General features: G+C 44.1%; 1 protein-coding gene across 1 annotated transcript in view; it reads left to right on the forward strand.

The window, feature by feature from the left end:
• Positions 1-24,300, forward strand: part of TSPAN12 (tetraspanin 12) — a 26,421-nt gene extending 2,121 nt beyond the window's left edge. The window contains exons 2-7 of the mRNA XM_078598595.1: positions 1,995-2,077; positions 6,600-6,735; positions 8,360-8,428; positions 10,066-10,173; positions 10,468-10,611; positions 18,352-24,300. Coding sequence (XP_078454721.1) covers positions 1,995-2,077; positions 6,600-6,735; positions 8,360-8,428; positions 10,066-10,173; positions 10,468-10,611; positions 18,352-18,738 — 927 coding nt within the window. The 3' untranslated portion in view covers positions 18,739-24,300. The remainder of the gene's footprint in view (positions 1-1,994; positions 2,078-6,599; positions 6,736-8,359; positions 8,429-10,065; positions 10,174-10,467; positions 10,612-18,351) is intronic.
• The last annotated feature ends 369 nt before the right edge of the window (positions 24,301-24,669 follow it).

Here is a 24,669-nt window from a genome sequence, read left to right on the forward strand (position 1 = left end):
CACCCCGTGCCCTTATGAATCTCAACGTTCATCCTACAAAGTCACATTCAAAAGGTGAGAAACAAATAATTAGACATTTTTTTCTTTATGCCCATTCTGGAACGGCTGTACGCCATATGGTCCAGAAAACTAAATTTCCCTATACAAGAATACGAGTAAAGTGTATGGGTTGACAGGTGTGTAGTTTTACATTTGAAGGCCACAATGTTGTTGAGGGAGTATCTTTTTTATTGTTGCTTGTGCACCACTGCCAACGAGGAAGCATCACCAGATAATGTGTTTAAGTCACGACCATTTGATAGCAATGACAAAGATCCCCCCTATAGCCTTCACTAGATTGAGGCATGTGCTGTTAGCGAGCGCCTATGAAGGCTGGGAAGGCACACGAAGGGATGGGTGGGCAACGCCACGCCCGGCCTCCTTTGCCTCTCCAGTTCTATTTACACACCAGACACTAACTTCGAGCTTAGTCGACCTAGGGGGAGGTCCACGACCGGTTCAAATATTCACCACCGATATTGGTTGTGAGCTTGGATCGAACTCGGGTCTTCGAGTTACGGAGCGCTAACCACTGTGCTATCATCCCCCTCACCGCCAGCAACACAACGACTGTCGTGTGGTGCCACTTTCGTCACCATAGCAACCAAGCCCCAAAAATCATCTGCACCTTCCACCCGGGCGATTACAAAACGGAGAAGCCGAGATAACGAACGACTCCAGGTTCCTGAGATGCGTACGATTTCGGTTCGCAACGTTCGCTGTATGTAGGAGGTAAAGACGCAGCACTGAAATATCTTCTCGCCCCACGCCACGACCGTGCTGGCAGAAGCGCGTCTACTGGAGGGAGCTCTGGACAGCACCTCGAGAGGGTGTGGGTTTCCCTCGCTCTATGCCCGGTTAGGTTTATGTGCGATTTTGCGCTGTATATGATTGCAGCTGAACTATTTCTACCAAAACAATTTCGCTCTTCTATGTAGAATTAAGTTCACTCCACATGCGGCTATGCGGTCGGACGTAGGACAACACTGTGAATGTACTGTATGTTTACCGTGCGTGTACCGTGTTGGCACCGTATGTGCGCTGTATGTGTACTGTGTGTGTATTGTAGCGCTACTCGGCAGGCAGCTGACTCCTCGGGCGGTTTCACTTAATGCTACCTTTTTTTTGGGAACGCATCTACTACTACGACTACTACAGAGTGCAGCGAGGGAAACCTATATTAGGCTTACTTTCACACACTGGACAAACGCCTTGGAAGAGTATGAAAATAATAGGTTTTACCCTTTCTGGCAATAAAACAGGTGTTAAGATCTTGATTTGAAGCTTTCGTGACTGCAGGAATCCATACTCTTTGGTTCTTTCGGTAAAGTCACGTAGGTGGTAAAAATAATAGATCACGATCTATTATTTTTCTTCATACACCACATAGAAACCATTTTGCAAGGAATCATGTCTGCATGAACCACAAATACTGTACTTGATGCGAACATGCCAACAAAAACATGCTCTGATAGTAGTGTTTCTGCATTGTCTTTGAAACTGATTGGTCCACACCAGAGACAGCCTTCTTTAGGACATTAGTCTTACCAGTGTCAGACCAGAGAATGCCAAAAGGCGAAGAGTACAAGGAAATGCACCATTAGGGCATTTATAGCTCGGGTGAGCAAAAGGTTGCTATTTAGTGTTGGAACATCTTAACAACTGTTCTATTGCCAGACAAGGTAAAACCTATTCTTATGTTTTTTTCATGCCTTGGAAGAGGTGGGAGTACCCACACTTTACCCCACTGCCACACACGACCTGCCAATCAACTAACTGTGCCGTACCCTTGTATAGTGCTGTGTGGACAAAATTTAAGGGTTCGGGGGAGGGGATTTAAAAAGACAACGTGTTGAACCTTGACCCTCTCCAACACAATAACAACAAGAACTAAGTAAGCAGCATTTGCTGTGCCCACTGCTTCGTGAGGTATCCACCAGGTGACTTTGTTGCAGATGCTGTCCCTCGCAGTGCTGTGCCTGACTGCAAAACTGAGATGGCAGGTGAACGGAGCTCTGATCCTCACCACGGACACCAGGTGAGGCTGCAATGAATGCCCGACACACGCAGCTCTTGTGGTGTCAATTGTCGAGCCGTCGCCCTCTGTTCCAAGACAAAGTTCACCCTTTCCCATTCCGAGACGTCTGCAAGTCGCAGGGTGGGGTCCCGTTCACCGCTGAATCTCGGAACGCAGCAAGCGGTTCCTGTTAGTTTTATAGAGAGAGGCATCGCCGTTGTTTTAAAAAGACATTGTACTCACCACAGAAAACTGTCGCGACACGACCGTACTCTATGATAGCTGGCACCAAACTGTGCTACATACCCTCCCGCATGGCCTTGTGGGAGAATCGGTATCGATCAAATTATTTTATTTTAGTTTTTCTACTGGTTCTGTTCTGATGACATACGTGTACATCATCAGAATGGGAATGGGAAAGGGTTAAGCTCAAGGCAGCCTTCTGACAATGAGATGGAAGCTCTGTCCGGGCTGACGGTGATGATCATCACCAAATACCGTAGCAAATGGCATGCACGCGGTGCCACGAGGGCGTACAGTTGATCGTGGGTAGTGCGTGGGTGGTTGACCAACCAGCCTTGCGCCCGAGTCGCCATTAACCATGTGACTGGTTTACACGTGCGGTTATTCATTAACCCTTTCTCTTAAACCCAATTCTACTACTTATAAACCATCCTTGTCTTTGACAATCACATTTGCACATCACTATTCGACTATTACTTTAATCCTAAGCTGTATGTCTATCTATACCATCCACTTATATCGGTATATTCCACCCATTATATGTACTGTATGTGTACAGTATACGAACTGTATATCACCATTGTACAACTTACTACTTTACATGTGTTCTATTCTCAATAGCATTGCAAGTAGTCATACTCTGGGTACATGGGCATGGTTATAGACTAAACAGTATTAGAGTTAGAGAATTACAATGACAGTAACTAATTACAGTGCGTCATCCCTTTACAATGCACAGTGCTAAAACGCCTCTAATTGCATATATCACATACGAACAATTCAAAGCCAAGCTTAACGTCTAGAACAAGTCTAGAACATTTATATAACGATCAAAAACAACCTTTGGGTCCTTTACCTGTAAAATGCAACAACACGTGTGTTACAACCAGCCTTGCGCCCGAGTCGCCATTAACCATGTGACTGGTATATCCACGTGGTCATTCAATAACCCTGCCAGCCACCTACAGGCCCGACTCAGTCATCACATGCTGCTGTACACACATGCATTGCTACACTTCACAGCACATCAGGACTTTCACAGAACCACACTTTACTCCCTTGCTGCACAAGGACATAATTAAAAGAGTGATCCATTCCTAATGTGCCACACTCTCCCCCACAGAATGAGTGTCGTCTCGACACTCCACCTTTCTCCTTGCAAACATTTTGCAGTCTTTTTCCTTAAACTGGTCATGAAAGGAGTTTATGAAATCGTGAACACAATTTCTCTAGGGATCATATCCCTTCCAAGATAGCGCCACTCCAGAAGCTCTCTATTTTGGGGTGAGCTCCAACTCTTTGTGCACGAAGAGATAGGAGCCCAAGCATTGTATTATGCTTTTGGAATTACCAGACAATCTGGTATTATTAAACCATGCTTCACATTTTACTGACCAGAAATGGTTAGGATTCTTTTCCCAGTACCTGTCAAGATAAAATCCTTTACAGCGTGTAAATGCCATGTGGAATTTACCTCTTAGGTATTTACTTATCGGCCTACCAACATACTTGACACCTTTTCCTCACCATTTTTTTTTCTTAGACAATGACCCCTTATGAACATATTAAACACAACACTAACAAAAAAAAACATCTTAAACAACTAACAACTATATGACCACAGCTTATATCTTGTCTTGATCACGCATGTTGTAGGGCTTCTTCTTCACCGCCAGCTCCGTCGTCAGCAGGAACTTGATGACGGCGTAGTGGCCCATCTTGTTGCGCGTAGGTGTGATCTTGCCCGGGTACTTGGGTTGCAGCTGCAGCCACAGCATGTGAGGCCTGCAGAACGTGGGGAAGGTGTGCACCTTACGGTGGCGCACCGCGTACACCCTGCGCAGCACCTTCTTCTTGACCTTCTGCGCCTTGGCCCTCACCTCGCCCTTGGGCTGCGCCTCGGCCCCACGGGCCTTGCTGCCCTCAGGATACCCCTTGCCTTTGACCCCCCTTGGGATTATTTTGTCTCTCAAGTTCCAAGCTGGCTGCTTCATTGACTTTTTCAATCAGCATCTCATCAGCGACATTGATGTCATCCAGATGGGGCTTTATTTGGAATTTGATAGCGTCACTGAGCAATCCTGTGCCAATCGATCTCAGGAACTTCCGTGCGTACCAAATCTGGATTCTACTGGTCATCAGCTCCTTTTTCTTTAGATGCAAATAATAGTCTGTCCTTTAATTCGACAGCTCGGAACAGAAAGTTTTGTGCAGTTTCTCTTGGCTCCTGAGAGATGTTCATCAACTTCTGATAGAGATCAGATGTGCTTTCTTCTCTATAGTGTCCCTTCAAAATGGTTTTTAATTTGTAAATAGTCAAATCAGTTTTTATTTCTAGCATGTCCCTCAAATTTAGACCAGGACTGATTGCTCTAACTACTGCCTCAATGATGTCAGACTCGGCATGTCCCTTACGGGCCCCTGTGTCGATCTGGTGCATCAGATTGGTGTAAGATAACTTGTCTTTCTGCCCTCTTTCACCAATCTGCCCGCAGATCCTGAATTCTCTCAATATTGTGACTTCCGGCACATTTCCTAGTCTGGCCATTCGTATGGGATTCAATGCTGCTGTAGTTTTTGTTCCACCTTCACTTGAGATTTTCTTTTCAAGGGTTTTTCTGGATTCTTCTTGTGACTCTTGTATTTCACCATCCATATCTTCAGAAAGTTTTGATGGTGGCAGTGTTTGACTTGTTCCATTGCTGTCTTTCTCTTTCTGCTGTATTGTTTGAATGAAAGACAGCAGGTTTTTAACGTATGCACAGGCCTCATCATCTTCTTCTTGGTCTTCAACTTCATCAAGTACTCTTTCTGCCATACGAATCAAAGCCCGTCTGCTTTTATCTTCACCAGTCTCATCATCATTGAAACACTTCAAATATCTTAATGTTTCCATGAGCTGGGCTTTCTGCAGCTGATTCAAAGCAGTACTGGCCTTGTCCTGCAGCTGTTCCAGTGCCATGATGTGAAGACCGTTCAGATCTTTGCACGAATGTCTTTATATAGGCTGCCTTTATAATTGCTTGGTCCGTCTCATTGGAAGAGTTGATCCCCGTCAGTGAACTCAGGGAAACTCTCCTGCCAGGCTCGCCAAAATATGTTGCACACTCGAAATGAAGGACGTGGGCAGGTGCTCCAAATCGAGGGCAAGCACATTTATTTATTGTAGTTAATATTAATCTTGTGAAGAACTGCACCGTCACTCTGTAAAATGCAACAACACGTGTGTTACAACCAGCCTTGCGCCCGAGTCGCCATTAACCATGTGACTGGTTTACACGTGCGGTTATTCATTAACCCTTTCTCTTAAACCCAATTCTATTACATATAAACCATCATAGTCTTTGACAATCACATTTGCACATCACTATTCGACTATTACTTTAATCCTAAGCTGTATGTCTATCTATACCATCCACTTATATCGGTATATTCCACCCATTATATGTACTGTATGTGTACAGTATACGTACTGTATATCACCATTGTACAGCTTACTACTTTACATGTGTTCTATTCTCAATAGCATTGCAAGTAGTCATACTCTGGGTATATGGGCATGGTTATAGACTAAACAGTATTAGAGTTAGAGAATTACAATGACAGTAACTAATTACAGTGCGTCATCCCTTTACAATGCACAGTGCTAAAACGCCTCTAATTGCATATGTCACAAACGAACAATTCAAAGCCAAGCTTAAAGTCTAGAACAAGTCTAGGACAAGTCTAGAACATTTATATAACGATCAAAAACAACCTTTGGGTCCTTTACCTGTAAAATGCAACAACACGTGTGTTATAACCAGCCTTGCGCCCGAGTCGCCATTAACCATGTGACTGGTATATCCGCGTGGTCATTCAATAACCCTGCCAGCCACCTACAGGCTCGACTCGGTCATCACATGCTGCTGTACACACATGCATTGATGCACTGCACAGCACATCAGGACTTTCACAGAACCACACTTTACTCCCTTGCTGCACAAGGACATAATTAAAAGAGTGATCCATTCCTAATGTGCCACACATATGTTGTTACTGGCCGTGCGGCTATCGTGGTGGGCTGCAGAGAGCAGTGCAGCAGACTCCATTCTACTGCGCATCGTTGCTCGAGCGTCTATGCCTCCCCGTCTTCACAACCCCGCGCCGATCAATGTGGCGATGGTTTGATCAAATACCACCCCCTCCCACAACCCACATGGCATGGGGAGGCCCTCACACAGCAGTGGACTGACAAGGGGCTGCGCTCGAAGTGCGAATAACATCACGTGTTGTAACGCGTTCCTCCGTGGTGTGGCAGCCTGGCAGGTGCGTTTGCGGAGACCTACTCGTCGACCCTGCAGATGGTGATGGTGGCCGTCTCTTGCCTACTCATCCCCCTGGGTATCCTGGGCTGCTGGGGCACGGTGCAGGGCCGCACCGCAGTCCTCGTGGTGGTGAGGCCTCTTTGCAGTGCATGTTGTCCATCACAACGGCAGGACCCCCCTCACATCCACGGAAATCCGAGGGGGGTGGGGGGGTGCCCGGATTTTCCGAGCCCTCACCCCACCTCGGTGTAAAAAGGGGGGCCATTATAGTGCCATTAGGTGAACTCCAAGGTCACACTCATTGCACACGTAGTGCTTGCCACAAATAAATCGCAATGCCTTTACTGATTTCGTTAAGGAGCATAAACCATCACGCGAACTCCGGTCGTCCTCGCAGCGCAGCGGCTTTTGGCTAACCATCAAACAAAGACGGTCATCGCATCGTGCGCTTTCTAGGTGTTCTGTGGCCGTCTGCAATGCTCTTCCGATATTAGGGAGCCACTGGAGCTATGCACTTTTAAATCTAGATTTAAAACGAATTTCTTTTTAACTGCATTTTGCCACTTAGTTTGTCCTTTCCCTGCACATCCAATTAGCATGTTTAGTTAGTATGGTGCGAAAGAAGCCGAACATATATAATACAACACAGGGTTAATTATGCAAGTTTTGTCTCTAACTCTCAGGCTCGCAATAGCGGCATCATCATTATCACCACCATCAGTAGTCAGAGCTTCCTGCCTTCCTTTCGATTTCTAGCTTCTGGAGCCCATTTATACAGCAGCAGCTGAGCCAGTTACCCAGGCACGTATGTAACGCATGTGCTTTCCCAGCAATCAGGTGAGTATTGTTATTATGTAACCATCCACCCCAGCCCCATTGAATGGCACTGTTTGCCAAGCGAATTTTTATTTTATTTTTACCAGGTAAGGCCCACTGAGCAGCGGCCTGGCCACAAATGATCGCTCAACGAAGTGGCTTATCATGTGGAAATTTACAGCAGGCAAATACTCTAAACGCATGCTTCTAAATGTGGAAGTAAAACCCAGAGGATCTGCTGAAAATTTCACGTAACCACAGGGAGAGAACATGTAAACTCCAAATATATGGGCGTCTAGGTTGAAAACACGTTTCTTACTAACTGCTTTTTGTGTTTAGTTTATGTAATTTCCGCCCCACCTCCGATTAGCGTGGTTGGCTACGTACGGTGCGAAAGAAGTTCAACATGCATACATATAATCACTGCTCCTCTTTGCAGCACTAATTGGGGGCTCTGATATTCCAGCCGGTTGGACCCTTCTTTATTGTTATACACTTAATAAAAAAAACACTCGCAAGTTGCAAATACAGGTTTTTGTATTTTGGTAAATTTCTCCAATTTTGATCAAGTTGCCACTGCTCTGCATTGTCGCACCTCCGATTAACATGGCTGGCTATATACTGTGCGAAAGAAGTTCAACATACATACCATACCTATCAACTCCGTATCAGTGCCTATCTTATTACAGACCAATTCAGACCTTATTGTTCACCCCGCATCCTTATACATCTCAACATTCATCCTACAAAGTCCAATTATAGGGGAGAAACACAAATAGATAATTATTTTGTGCCCGTATTGAAACGGCTATACGCTTTATGGACCTGAACTCAATTTCCATGTACAAGAATACAGGTAAACCCTATGGGTTGACAGATATGACATACAAACATACGTTTGCCGTGGATTGTGTCCCTCCACACGTGCCCCCGGCAGTATGGAGGTGGTCTGCTGCTGATGCTGTGTGTGGAGGTGGCCACTGGCATCTGGAACCTGCATCACAAGGTACCCCTGGCACGTGTAACCAAGAGGATAACGTTTAAAAAGTTGATGTTTATTCATGAAATATTAAGATCAAAGGTAAGTTAGATTTCTTATTGATGTAATGAGAAAACAGATAATATAATTTTACGACTGAGAAAACCATAGGTATAGGAAGCCAGGGAAGACAGTGAATTAAGTACGTAAGTAAATTGCACAACTGACTACAACTGGGAATATCCAATGCAGACCGTACTATCCGCCAAGCTGTCTCTCCCACCACACAGAAACAGCCACATGAAACCCCGACCAAAACCATCACGTTACCATACATAGCTGGCGTGACCAAAAAGATCTCCAAAATTCTAAACAAACATAAGATCCAAGTCCGATTCAGTACAGTGCATAAAATCCGTGATCTGATTCCATCTGTGAAGGATGTCGTTCCTGACTTACAGTATCCTGGAGTCTACAAATTGAGTTGCATTTGTGGTGATTGCTACATTGGAGAAACGAAACGTCATGTTTCTGATCGTGTCCGCGAGCACAAGTCAGATCTGAAACACGGCAGAACTGATTCTTCTGCCGTGGCCGATCATTGCTACAACTCGGTGGGCTCTCATGAAATTGTCTTTTCCGAGACCAAGGTTCTCTGCAAACCTCCCGGCTACCATCAAAGGTTTGTACACGAAGCCATACAAATATACAAACACAGACATAATTTCAACCGTGATGATGGGTACAAACTTAGTAATCATTGGAAAGATGTTATCAACCACGCAAAAAAGACTTAATCACAAATTTTTTGGACCATCTTATCTGACAGGCACTATTTTACTGTACTTTACCGAGTGTTAACATCCCCAGTTATTTTAACAGTACTCTCTTCATTGTTCAGCCAGCATTGGTATAAACATGGGCATTTTCGTTCTTTTGTCTATCATGTGTATCAGACCCCCCCTCCCCCTCTCTCTCCATTGTGTTGGCGTGTGCAGTAATTGGCCGCTTGCGCACAAGCGCCTCCACGTCCGTCGCCCACCCTTTTGGCCTCGCCCCCCCCCCCGCCCCCCCCCTCCCTCCCGATACGTTCCATTCATTGGCTACCATAGTCTGATGAGCTCCCCCTAAGTTTGTACCCATCATCATTTTCGTTCTTTTGTCTATCATGTGTATTAGACCTCCCCTCCTCCTCTCTGCCCATTGTGTTGGCGGGTGCAGTGGCTGGCCGCTTGCGCACAATCGCTCCATTGTGTTGGCGTGTGCAGTAATTGGCCGCTTGCGCACAAGCGCTTCCACGTCCATCGCCCACCCTTTTGGCCTCGCCCCCCCTCCCTCCCGATACGTTCCTTTCATTGGCTACCATAGTCTGATGAGCTCCCCCCTCCCTCTCCCTCCCCCCTCAACTCGCTTTTAAGGGATTACATCTTGAATCATTGCCTCACTTGATACAGCTAATCTGGCTGTGACGGTCCCACCTGATGACGGAGACTTGTGTTGCCTCCGAAACGTCGTGATTTTTGTTTTTATTTTATTTTACTTTCTACGTGACTTTACCGGAAAAAACCTAAGAAGATGATCCAATGCAGAGTTTTTTAGTTGTATCATGGAGAGAGCTAAATGGAAGGACATGGCATGTAATAACATGTACGGCATGTCCGCAGGTTTCCTTCACTGACCAGGATGTCCTCAGTCTTCAGAAGAAAATGCAACTCTATGGACAAGACAATCATACATCGTACACCCAAGCCTGGGATGTCTTTCAGCAACAGGTCTTAAGTCACCCCATTGCCAAGTCCGTAGTGACGTGTGGCACGCTGCTTGACGTTCTGGATGGTCATGTGATCATTGTATGTATGTGCATTTGTACATGTACTGTGTGGTCAGAATCGTTCAACATTTTTTGCTGAGAAGCTTGCGGAGCAACCATGCTAATTGGAAGTGCGAGGGAAGGACAAACTAAACAAAAAAATCTGTATTAAATAAATGAGTTTTCAATCTAGATTTATATGTAAAAGTGCTGTGGGGTGAGTGACCTCGCTGTGCATGTGTGTGTGAGTGAGCAGCACAAGTGCTGTGGGGTGAGTGACTTCACCGATTGGCTCGAGGGCCCGGGCCTGCCATGGCCTCCGGACTCGTGCTGCCTGCGCCTGATGCCCGGCTGCGGGCGCCTCGCAAGCCAGCATGACCTCATGCGCGTCTTCCAGCAGGTGCAGCGCTCCCTTCACCCGCCGGCACAGAGCCACTAGGTGACATTCCACATTCCTCAGGCAAGGGCCAATCTTCTCCAATGAACAACCACCATTAAATTTTCCTGCAACGTACCGCTATATTTTGTATCAACCCCCATGGAGGACATTGACCGAACGGTTTGGCCTTCCATTAGGATTTTAACTCGTGACCTTCTAGTTGAGGGCAGCACGTGTTCCCAGTGCTGCCCGGATGGAGGTATAGTAGACTCTTGATTATCCGTCTAATGGCGGGGAGGACAGCCGCGGATAATTCAAAATCGCGAATAATAAAAAAAAATCAAACTCTGTGCACTGTGATCACGTGGATTTTGGATTAACCGGAGAACATATTTGTTTGATTTGAGCACCGTGTGACTTGTAATAAACATTTCCAAGAATAACGTGTAGCAGTTTTTAAATTATTAATTTGGGCTTATGGGAAAATCCATATGTTATTCATTGAAATCAAAATCTCAGGTGTGTGGTTAATCCGCAAATCGAATAAACCACACGCAGATAATTGAGAGTTTACGGTACTGGAATTCCGAGGTAAAGGGCAGAGCACCTGAATTCACCAGGTGCCACGCGTAAACAGGTGACGCTCTGAGGAAGGAATAATATTTCGGTCGCATTCGACCTCAAATCCTGGCACTTAACCACTATTCTAAGTCTTGTGCATGGCTACCTCAATGCCAATATCGAGGTCTGCTGGCCACAGGAGGGCTTAAGGAAAGAGTTTGTGTACTTTTTCTATTCCTCCGCTGAAGGAGCACAGACTGCAGTGGTTTACTGTATGGTGAATTGTTTGGGTTGCATGGTGACAATCGTACAGTGACTTGTCTTTAATGCATCTGTACATATCTCTATGGGTCTCTATGGGTTTACTACATGATCCATAGTTTGGGTTGCCATGGCCACATTTGCACTACTGTGGCTTGTCTTTTTATGAAGATGTGTGCATCAGCCTGTTGATACTCTGATGCGGTTGATGGCTACACCACCGGTGTCTTCGAGGAGAAATGCCTAAACCGGGGGGTGCGATGTTTTGGGTCTCGAACGAGGTGTGATTATTGTTGATGTTCGCGTCGTTCCACTCAATTCGCCAGCATTCTTCCGGATCCAGGCTGAGATTCTACGAGGGTGACAGTAGCAGCGGGATCCCAGAAAGGGTATCGTTGAGGTATTTGTCAATGGTTGCAGTTCGATTGTCGTTGGCAAGAAAAACAACCTGTAAACTCCCTGCGGATATTTGCTGGCAGAATGTTGACTCGAACAGAGAGCCGGGGAACTCACGTCAGTTTCAGTGTTGACCACTAATTGTACATTAATATGCAGCGTAGCCGCTGGCGCACCCGCAGTGTTTGTGGCATTCATGGTTCAGTAGTCATCAAGGGCTCGGCGGCGATAGTTCAATGTGAATGAGCGCGTCTGCTGTAACATAAACATACGACTCTGCGACTTGGTAAAAATGGTTACGTAGGCTTTGTCTGCTCGTATTACACAAATCCCTCAAGGGAATGATACAGCAACTGAATTACAATGTGTGAGCTCTCCTGTGGCCTGTGGGTAACAAATGAGAGACGTACGTGTGGAAACTATCAATACAGCATCATTACCAAGGGTGCCTGGCAATTCAGGAATTACATTTCACTGGTTTGTCTAATGGCTGCGAATAATATACAATCTAATTTAATATGTGGAATACATCATAAAAATAAGGCACTGCTGGGTGAAAGCCTCTCCATGCCATATAAGTCACAGCGGTTGTTGGGCCATACGTCATCACGCTAGTTAGTGTGGATTGGTGGAGAAAAATACAGGAACTGGTTAGATATCAATCGCCAATGGCGTTAGCCCTGGCAAGGAATTCAACTCAATTAGCGCAGTGCGTGAACCATTATGCCACCACTCCACCCAGGAATTAAACTTAATATAAAATTTAGTGAATATCACAATACTTTGCATGATGTTCGTGAGGACCATTTATTTCAATGTCAGGCGTAACACTGCATAGCTCCTTCATTTGAAACCAAGTTTCATTCAATCCAAGTTGAGTTGATAGCTTCTTCACAGTGAGATAACACTTCATGGCCAGGCACTGTCCAAATGTCTGTACTTGTACAGGCTTCACGACCTCACCGCCTACCTCCATAGGCTTGAGGCCGTCATTTATAATCTTACCTCCCACATTTTTTTAATCGCCAACCTCTGTGGCTTTTAAAGCATGCTCATTTCATATTTATGTTCCTGTGCCTGGGACACTAACAATTGCCAGAGGCCCTGTGTGCGAATGAGGCATCGACTCCACCAGTTGTTTGCGAGTGCGGACGTGTCCCGCACGCCCAGTGGCATTAGTAGCTACATTATAAGATCGGGGGGTGTGGCAATCTGTCAAGTGGGGCCTTCCAATATTTTATTTGTCTTGCACGGTCGCACCTTTTACCTATAAAAGTATTTTGTGTCTGCCTGTGTGTGTGGATGCCTATCCTTAACTGACAAACTGTTGTGTTTACATTTTAACAAAGTACACAGATACAACAAACTCAGCCCCAGGATTAAATCTTGGAATTTGTTTTTTTCCCCGTTGCTCAAATGTAAACTACGAAAATCACACTTTGTAACAATGTACGCTGATCATAATGTTGAGCGTGCCAAAGCACGCATCTACGCATGCGCGGAAACGCCGACTCGTGGTTGCCCCAAAAAACGCAAACGAACTCGCTGAGCGGCAACGGGATGGAGCTTTAGGTCGCTGTCAGTAGCCTAAAATAGGCCTAGAAATAGGGTTTTGTTCCACCAAGTGGGGCACTACCTACTTTTTTATATTTAACATCAGAAATATATAGAGATTCCTTAGGAAAAAGTTATCCGCACACAACCTTGCAGTTTTTGAGAAAAATGATGCTAAAGGTGCCCATTTTGAAAAAAAGGGAAACCATAGGGAATTTTGCACTTTCAAACCTGTTTATCATATAAACCCAAAAATGCAGAATTACCACTTGAAGTACAAAATAAACCAGTTTGAAATGTGTGATATACCTGAAGTTGCTATCTATGCACAGTAAACATAAGATTATCAAGAAAACTTCTGCTGTAGCATTAACATCCCAATTACTTCTCATTATGTTGTTCCAATTCAAAGGTAATATTTGAGGTAAAATCTGAATAACAAATAGAATTAAGCCAAAATATAATATATAAAAAAACACTTTTCAAAATAACACATTTAATGGTGAATTGTCAATTCACATACATGAGCAGTAACTGCACTACATGTACATATTCACAGGAATGATTATTGTAAACAAGATTTAATTTTGATTGATTTATATTAAATATATATATATCCTATATTAATTTTATTATCATATACACATCACTAAATATCAAGATCACTGTCCTCACTATCAGATTCACATGAAACAATATCCTCAGTTAATCTCACATTGTCACAATGAACACATTTACATAGGTCAGTGCAGGCCAGGCCAGCCTTGTGGCATGAGCACCTTCCACCTGTACAAGTACCAGACTTACACCCACAGTGGAGTGACCCCAAAATATGTTGAGGAGCTGGATCTTTAGTCATCCATGATATGATGAGATTACCATCCTTGACAATCCATCCAAAGCCGTCTGGACTGGGAGCATTTATAAAAGGATCCAATGCTCTATTGTGGATTGCAGCTTGGTAGTTAGCATGCTTGAAGTGGTCTGTAAGTGCATCTTTTGTTGGAGGTAATGCCTGTTCGTAAGAGGCCTGGACACAGAACCTATTGTATCTGGCCAAATTAACATCTGATACCTTTTCTCCATACAGCTCACACACAAAACGTTCTATGGTCACAAATGCGGTGCTGTCCATTTCAAATTGCCTCCCAAAAGCAACAAATGCACTGATGTACTCTGCATTTCCAGACACTATATTTAGTGGTTTCTCTTTTCCTTTCCCATAAAAGGAACTAGTTGAGTCCCAGTCAGTGAATGTGTGTAGTCCTATCAGTGCCTCTGTTAGTGAAGGACCCAAAGCAGAACCAATAGCCTGGAGATCTAACATTCTTTGCCTGTCTTTTGTTGGTGTCAAAGTACATCTTTGCTGAGGGAAGCTTAGCCATTATTGAAAGTGAAATGATAGCAACATCAGTGTCAGGACTCTGGATAATTATCTTATTATAAAGTTCACTCCAGGCATGTTTTGCATGAAGTAGGAGCCTCGTGTCAGCTTCTTCATGGTCACAAGTCAAAGATTCTACCTCTTTGACAGACAATGCCATCTTTAAGAGTGAGTTGATGACATACATTTCTGTGTGCCACAAAGATAGCTATGTCTTTTCCAGCTGCTTGTAAAGGCACAGTTCTCCATGTCTCAAAGAGAAAGTCTGTCAAGGCTTCTTTATTTTCACCACTGGCTAGAAACTTGGTCCACTGACTTGGAGTCTTCTGCTTGATGCTGTATATTTGCAGTAATTGTTGTCCAGCAACAGCACGTCTTGATCGTTCAGTATTTTTGATGCTCACTGCCGGGTAGCGATCAATGACAAAATCGACCCTTGGACAACTGGACTTTCTACCCATCTTAATCATAAGTTGAAGAAGATCATCAGCAAGCTCACCGAATGTTTCTGGTATATTCTTGAGACTCCTGATCAATGCCATGCCATCTATCAGTAGGGCACCATTATCACCAACAGTCTTGTTCACATGACAATCCTTGTTCTTTGATTCTAAACAAGCTAGAAGAGCAGCCTTATTTGTTTTGGCTAATGAACCATCAGTGCTTGCTAGCGGGGATGAGATATTGCCAAGTGAATATGTCAGAATCTCTTTCAAGTTTACAGAGTCTCCTGTCATTTTTTAGAATGACTTGATTTCCATCTTTTGTCTTAGATGATTTCTTCATTTGATCCCCAAACGTAGTGAGCTTCAAGGACTTTATTGGAGAGAAGAAGTCTGTTTTTGATGACTGGACTCGATCTTGGATGAAAATTTTCAGAGCTGTTTCACCTTTATCACAAGCACTTTGTATGTCATCTCTGACAGTCTTTGTAGCAACAACACCAGAGCTAACACATACAAAATCTTCACGAGGCAGGAAGGGATTGATCATATACTCAACCGCTGAAACCAAAGATATAACAGCAGCATTGTCTTTTGCAATTCTTGTTGCATCCAACTATTTATGACCCCTCTCTTCATGTTGCATTCCAGCCATCATTTCACACTGCCTTGTGATTGCAGAACGTTCAGGATGAGACAGTATCCATCGCTGGACGGCACCTCTGTTCAATGTTATCCCAGTTATGCCGCCTTTGGTCTTTGAATCACGGTTGCAGGTTTGTTCTATTGCTTGGTCACAAGCTATGGATGAGAACCTGTTAGCATCCTTACGCTGTACTGTCCAGTTTCCTTTTGCAGTAACTTCTTCATAGCAGTGTGGATCAGTCTTTGGAAGATTGATCATCTCGACCCAATATGCTGATAGGTACCTTGCATAATTTTGGTGGTCATATGCAAAATACCATGCCAGCATACGTCTCACTGTTGCTAAGTGAAGGCTCCAGTCAGAGTCTCTGGTTGCTCTAATGAAACTCGGTAACAGTTGAACCATTTCAATGTATGAGCTCCAAAGTCCAAAGGTGGGATTAACAGAGTTCATCTCATGTACATATCTATCATAGCAGGACAGCATATCTGATAATGTCAGACACTGAGTTAGATGAAAATCCTGCCTCAGACTTGTACTCTCGTACTAGATCTTCCATGGCTGATATGTAACGAGTGTGCTGTTGCTCAGGGACTGAAGAAATGACCTCAACCGCAAAAAAGCAATGAAAATAAGCAATGAAAAAGCAACAAAAAAACGACAAAAACATGACAAAAAGCCACAAAAAAGTGACACAAAAACGTGACGAAAACGCAACAAAAATGTGACAAAAACGCGGCAACAATGTGACAACAAAGTTACAATCACTTTAGTAGGTCATAGCTTTCAAATGAGGCATTACGCTGAGAGTGCCTTGGTTTCTATGTTTTTTTAGGCATTACACTGTTGCTCTCCAGTTGAGAAGATTTTAGATTTGGGTAAAGCCAAAATGGAAAAAATGCACTCGGTTCAGGCAGGGGGTAAGAGATTAATTAACATGCATTGTCACGACCAAATAAACAAGTAATTAATTAAATTTGAATATCAGATGTCACTGAAATTTAATTTGAAATAGTCTTGATCCTTTTGTATGTATAGAAAAATGTGAAGGGCACCAAGAGCATTAGATAGGACATGTATATTTAAAGCCCCCTTCTATAGAGAAATAATTTGATTATGGAATTACATTGCATTCACACGCAATATGTAAATGTAATTGGAGTGACCCACCATCTTTTCCGACATGAAGAATACACTTTACGGGAGTTAATCGAGCTTGATCGCCGCTATCAGATGAAGCTGCGCTGCTTACGTCCTCCTCCATGTTTACATGTGCGTAGTGATATTGGCTTGATTTTGGCTCTGACCTACTTACGTTTTCGATGCTGATTGGTTGAAAATCTAGCTCAACAGTTTTATATGTCTCAATACGCAGTCAATATAGTGCGCCAATAAATTACACTTTTCTCATTAACTGCAGGATAATGCGTGGAGAACTTTTTGCTTGGATACCTTTTATTAACGTTGAACATATTGAGCAAAAGAAAAAGTAGTGCCCCGTTTGTCGGAATGAAACTGAACGATACAGCTCACGTACAGCGGCCTACTTCTCCTTCGCGTTAAAAATGCCAAAAATAAAAACAAACAACCACAGTTACTGCTGCACAAGCACACGCTGAGATAAATCCTGAACAGTGCGATGTCCTCTTCTCTGCCCCCACCACCCTGATGTGTGCAGTTACTACTGTAGAGACAGTAGATACTACTAATGAGTCGGTAGATACTGCAATATAGTCAGTAGATACTACTTTAGTCACTGGATACTACTGACTCTCATGTATATAGGGTGTGTAGATATATATGCCTACAAAATAAAAATTGGATGGGAGGGGGGGGTGAAAAGATTTTTGGAGGGGGAGGGGGTTGCCAGGACTTCTGAAAGGCTCTTATAATTTTGTTGACGGACAAATGGACAAACGGAACGTCGGGTTTTCACAATAGCTTAGTATGTGTGTATGTATATGTTATGTTTTTTTTAAGAGAAGACACGTTTTAATAGAAATGTTTCCCCCGGGCAAAGCTGGGTACTTCCTGCTAGTCGGATATATATCGCAGCTCCTCTTGCCTAATCACATTATTACGCTGGCGGTCTCGAACATTTAACGCTGTAGGGGCGCTCCTTCTTTTCAAAATGCAGCCACTACTAATGAAAGCGTTTTCATGAAAATGTATTTAAACCGCGTTTTAAATTAGGTTTTGTTCTTTTACACCGTTGTTGAAAACGCATATTATGATGGTTGTCAAGGTGGCCCAAACTCGTAGCTTTGGCCACCAGGGGCGGTGTTGTATATGTCGGATTATGAAATTTTGATAAAAATAATAAAAATTAATACATTTTTTAAAATGCGGGCAAGGCACCCCTGCCCCTACGCTCGTTACGCTACTACTGTGCACGCCATATAGGAGGCAAATACGGCGACGTGACAAACAGCGGTTGAGTTCCACCGCTGAATCGGTGAGCATTCCCAGGAGCATGACGCTCGAGCATCGGCTGCCTCCCCCGCCTTCCCCTGCAGGGCTGCCAGCCCACGCTGCTGCGACTGCTGCAGGGCTGCGACCCGCTGCACACGCTGCGCTTGCTGGACGTCTCCGTAAGCGTGGCGCAGATCATGGCCATGGTGGCCGCCCTACTCTTCCTCTGGCTGCTGCAGCTTCCCAAGCCTCCCGGGAGGCCGACCACTGCGCGGCTCCCACGCCACTCGAGCCGACGCACAGCACCTGGGCTCCATGCGGGTCCACGCCGGGGCCACCGCCATCGGCCGGTGAAGGAGTTTGACAGCCCCCAGTGGATCCGGATGACACAGAACAAGGATAATCAAAACGGGACTCAGCCAATGATGGAGTTCACTGAGCCCCCTGTGGCTCCGGTTGACACAGAACACGTAGAATCCAGCCGGGACTGAACTAGTGAAGGTGTTTAACAGCTCCCAGTGGCTCTGCATGACACAGAACACAGAGAATCCAGCCAGGACTCGGCCAGTGATGGAGTTCACTGAGCCGCCTGTGGCTCTGATTGACACTAAACACGGAGAATCCAACTGGGACTCGGCTGCCATGAGAGACGATGCTGCCCTGTGCTCACACTGCACAGAGTGGTCGACAAGCGATGCAAGTGAGAGCCAAAGTAGTCCCACAAGCATAATGGTAGCCTTGGTTTTAATATTGCTTTTAAATATTACATTGTTTATAAAGTATATTTGTAAGAGGTACCTCGTATTAATAAATCGTGACGCATAACAGCCTTTCTTTCCCAACAATCATTGGGCGGTGCTCATTTCCATTGGCAGTCATGAGCTCCTGGTGGAAATTCCATATTCCTGCCGCAGAGGGGTCATTCTCTTCATGACCAGTGACAAATTCTTAGAAAGCGGTTCCTATTTTATCGACCCCGAGGGGATTGTGTGGCAGTCGACCACCGAGCAGGATGCTACAGCCTTAAGCTGTGCCAGGTGGTGGGCAGTGCCAGTAGCCATGGCCGCTTGATGTCTAGCGCCCAGCAAGAGTGGTTACAGTCCTACCCGAGCACAGGTGCAAAGACCCAAGTGGCCAGAAGCAAACGGCACCGCTGAAGGCGTTGTAGACAAAGAGTTGATGCATTAATGTTGATGGAGAAAGGTTTGCACGAGTTCAGGGAAAGAGAGGATTGGAGGGAAGTTCAAACGTCGAGCAGTGTGAGGGAAGAAGCCATAGGGGAATTGTAGTGAGTGGGTGTATAGGTGAGTGTTTTGATCTGCAGTATGGAGAGTGGGTGCTTTGATGATTGATTTGATTTGCAGTGTGGTGAGTCAGTGAGTGGGTGGGTAGAGTGATTTGATCTGCATTGGGGTGAGTGGGTGTGTAGTTGAGTGTTGTGTTGTGACCTGCAGTGTGGATGCGACAAATCAGTCTAGTCGACCGAGTCCTTACCATGGATGGAGGATTTCGATTTAAAGCTTTCGTGACTGCAGGGATTCATCTTCTTGGTTCTTTCGGTAAAGTCACGTAGAATGGAAATAATAAAATAATCAAAATAAACCATAAATAATAATAATTATTTTATTATGTTTTATTTTTATTATGTTTTATTTTTATTAAATAAAACATAATAAAAGAATTATTTTATTATGTTTTATTTTTATTATTTTATTATTTCCATTCTACATGACTTTACCGAAAGAACCAAGAAGATGGATGGAGGATTCAATGAGTGAAATTCAAGGGCACAGTATACGTGGCAGTAGTGATAGAAAAGTGAGTGGGTGATGAGTTAATCAGTGAGTTCTGGATTATCTAACTGGTGTACATTGAATTATATGAACTGTAGCGAGGTCTGGGTGCTCCATACCAGACATGACAGCAGGATTTCAAATTTAGCCAAATGTCTGCTTTGCACAGCAGCAGTAACAATTGCTCGGAATGTAAGAGACGTTGACACGGAAAATAAATCCACGCTTCTTTTAATGCCTCCTTGGCCAAATTGGTAACAGTCCGTTCCAGGACAGCTCAGATGAGACTGTTGTGAAAACCAGATAAGTTGTTTTACTATGGCTAAAAATAACGTTGCTAAATATGAGGGGAGTAACTGTTTTTGGCTCAGTTGAACGTGACCAGGGTGTTGTCACTCCAACGAAGAACTGCGTTTAAGTCACATCTGAGCGTTGGGCAGCTAAACTATTACTTTCAGCTTTTGATTTACATGAGCATGGTGATTGAAGTGTACCATCATCTGCTAATGACTGAATCGCATTTCGAGAGCTATGCTTTGCCTTTCAAACTACGTTTGTAACGTTCCAGCGATGTAGTGCCCACACCGTGTATCCAGCTGGGTAATTTCTGTGCTCAGTTTTTAAAATGCATTTCGTTGAGATGACTACTACAGAGTATGTATACATCGATGTGACATTGCCCATTTCATTTAACAAACTAAAACTAAAGTAAAAACTTTAATTTTACCATGTAAGACCCACTGAGCTATATAGCTCTTTTTCAGAAGCGACCTGGCCACAAATTATATCTCGATGAAGTGGTTACTCGTGTGAAAATGTATAGCAGCAAAATACTCTAAATATGGAGGACCAGGTGAAAAATCCAAGCGGCCACGGGGAGAATTTGGAAACTCAAAATATACAGGCGTCGGGATCGAACCCATGATCTCCTGTATACCAGGCGAGGTAGTTTACATCTCGCCACCATGGCGCTTCAACAAAACCACGTTTGGGTCTGTGAGCAACTTACGATTTTCCGCGTTATTTGGTATGATGGAGTTGCTGATGGTTTTATTAGGCTGATACATCTCAGAAGAATGATATTATAGGTTGTAATGGCCTCTTGAGTTGTAATATTTAACGTCCCCATCACATAAGTAAAAAATTGTTTATAACTATCTGGCAATGTTTTCTTCTGAAATGTTCATAAATAGTAATTGTTTTGTAAAATATGTTTTTCATAAGATTGCACTAATGCAATGTTTTTTTCTTGTTTCAACAATGAGCCATATTATCACCTAATTACCATATTGACCAAAAAAACCCTAAATATATATTTTAAATGTTGTGTAGATGCAAATGCTCCTGTCATGAGTACCATTACTTAATGTGCACCTAGCATGGCACAAGTGTCTTGGTGACGTCACCGCCACATAGTAGCGAACAGCGATGGTTATTATTAGCAACAGCGCGGAATAGGAAAGGCTCGTGATGACGATCCTGATGGGTTGGAACAAAATCGCATATCTTCGACAAAAACTTTCACTTTGTACAACAGTTTCCCTTTACCAGTATTATCCCCGTGTCTCATTGGAAAGCTAAATGGTAATAATAAATTACAGCTTCTTGGTTCTTTCGGTAAAGTCACGTAGAAGGGAAATAATAAAATAATAATAATAAAATTATTCTCACGACGTTTCGGCCACAACGCAAGCAGCTGTCCTCAGGTGAAGAACAGGTCTGTCGGAAAATTAAATTACAGGTGTAAGGAGCATTTCATCCATATATCCCAATGCACTATGCATGGAAATCATGAAATCAACAGAACCAGGGTAAACGGCCAGAGCTCGAGGGTCCAGGCCAATTCAAAGAGGTGAGATTTCAATACAGAATTAAATAGCTTTAACAGCAAAGCGTTCCATTGTATGGGAGCTGCACTGGCAAAAAGCCCCCGATCACCCCAGGAACAGTCTTGACCTCGGAGTGCTCAGAAGGCAACACGAATATCTCAAAGGCATCGTCGGGATTATAAGAATGGATCAGTTCCTTCAAATATCGTGGGACTAACCTCTTCAAATATCGTGGGACTAACCCTTTATAAAAAAAAAAGCAGGATCTTTTATAAAGCTGCAGACCTCTAAAGAACAATGCAGCACAATGCGAGCCAAAGTAGCAAGGGTTGCTTGGGTTTACTCAGTCGAGTGGTTTCCTTGCTTTGTTTACTGGTTTACAAACGGCAGTGTTCATGCCCTCTGTGGCATGCCGAGCAGCGTTAGGGTGTGCGCACGACGCAAGGACATGAAGTTCACCACTGCTTTTGGGCTGTGTAAGAGGGTGCTTGTGATTTTTTTCATAGCCGCACCGACGTTAATAAAAACATTGCCAATGAAATGTTCACCCAAGCAGAGTGCTCCTTGTGAAGATGCGTCGCGTGACGAGGCATGCAGGGAGCGATGTGGAGCTGCAGCGATCAAAACTTTGGATGTGAAATTAATACCTCGCCTACGGTTAACGTGCATTACAAAAACACACCGTATTACGTGTCTTTACGACTGGATCGCATTGAGAGAGTTATGCTGTGCCTTTCAAACTAAGTTTGTAACATCCCAGTGATGTAGTGCCCACACCGTGTGTACCCAGCTGGGTAATTTTTGTGCTCGGTTTTTAGAATGCGTTTCGTTGAGATGACCACCACAGAGTATATATACACCAAAGTCACATTGCCCAGTTCACTTAACGAACTAAAACTAAACCCTTTTTATTTCACCAGGTAACACTCACTGAGCTATATAGCTCTTTTCCATCCATTGGTGTGCAGTACATCTATGCTCCCTGTCTTCCCTAAGCCGCACTGAACCAGTGTGAAATGCAGTCAAATAACCTTCACGACCCTCACGGTGTGGGGAGGCCCCCCAATCCAGCAGCGGGATGACAAAAGTGCTGGAGGTGGATTTGTATGATGGGTCATACTGACAACAAGCAAGTTAAATGAAGCGTGAAATTGATTAATATATAGCAATGTTGAATGAAGGCAAGACTGTTGTATTGTGTTGAATCGTATTTGTGTGTGACTGTCAATAGGGCTTCGTGAATCAGAACATTGACACCAGCGGTATTCTCTTAAAATTCTATTATTATTGAACGACGTCCGTTTGAAATACAATTTAAAAAAAAAATCCCACTATCAAAGGGATTTTCTGATGTCTCTAAGAATTTGCCCCCTGGTTTACAAAGTTCTACTCACACGGTGTGCCAGTGCAGAATTTATGCCGGAGTGAAACATCTCGAGTTCAAGCAGACTCATGGCCGTGTCTTTTTTTTTTACCAAGTCATTATTGGAAGGGACACATGTCAAAACATATCAGAATGTGTGCATTTAGGACAATAAAGATCAAGATTATTTTGCTTAACCAGGTGAATACTCAAACAGGCCAGGGTGAGTTTCATTTGTAAGGGTGACCCCCAATCAATGTTTATTTGGTAACTATTCTTTTTTTCACAATTTTTTATTTTAGCAGGTAAGGCCCACTGAGATTTATAGCTCCTTTTCAGACACGACGTGACCACAAATTATAGCTAAACGAAGTGGCTTTCCATGTGGAAATCTAAAGCAGCCAAATACTCTGGTTACATAGAAAGTCGCGTTTAGCCAGTTCCCCCATTAGTTTGTCAGGGAGAGCCGTAGTCCATCGGCACAGAACAAAAAAAACATCAAAGTGATGCGCGTAGAGGAACAGGCAGCGGCAGAATCGAACTCGTCAAAAGTACAGGCAGAAATCATGAGAAAATAACGAAACAATTACAATATTTACAAATAAACACGGCAAAACAAGGATGAGGTAATGAGTGGTTGGGGAGATGTGCACAAGGTGAAGCGAACCCGATCCACCTGGGGTATTGGTCTGCCAGTAGGGGGAGGTGGGTGATGATTTCTGCTATGTACAATCCCAATCGAGTAATTTGAGGTACATTTTTTTTAATTTGGATCCTGACGCGATGTCCTGCCCTTGTGTGTGACATCAGGGGGATGTTTAATAACCACTGTGAAGCACAAAACGTGTATTTCTACAGCTAATGCACCCGCAGTATTAACCAGGGCAGCTGTTGGTATTCACGCGCGAGCCTCTGCCACGAGCGGTAAACGCGCTAGCGGCGGGCCGCGTAACCCCGGCAAATGGAAATTAATCGAGGCGAGAAGATGCTGAAGGGATTCTGGAATGAAAAATGTTTTTGCACATGTAATGTACGACTTTGAAGACAATAAACTGTAGAGGCACCTTAGAGGCACTTTTATTACTCAACTTGCAGTTACACTCGCTAGCACGTAACACAACACTGACCACCTAGCAACGACAGCACTGACTAGATAGCCGGCTATCTAGATAGCCGGCTATCTAGTCAATGGTGACGTCGAGCGATGACAAAGGCGGAAGCGACGACGGTGACGACGAGACGACCCTGACTCCCATGGACAGCCCTGAGCTCCCTCTCTCACCCCCTTTTATCCTTCCAGCGGGGCCTGGTCCTGTCCACCCTTCTGGAACTATATAGCTGGTTCTGGGAACTTAAAGACGGATATCTTCCATAACCCTTGGCCCAGTTATTATCCCTTCCATGACCCTTGCTCAGGATCTTCCCCTTGGGTGGGTA

The sequence above is a fragment of the Lampetra planeri genome, chromosome 11, assembly GCF_965212315.1.
Source record: "Lampetra planeri chromosome 11, kcLamPlan1.2.h2, whole genome shotgun sequence".
NCBI classification, from domain to species: Eukaryota; Metazoa; Chordata; class Hyperoartia; order Petromyzontiformes; family Petromyzontidae; genus Lampetra; species Lampetra planeri.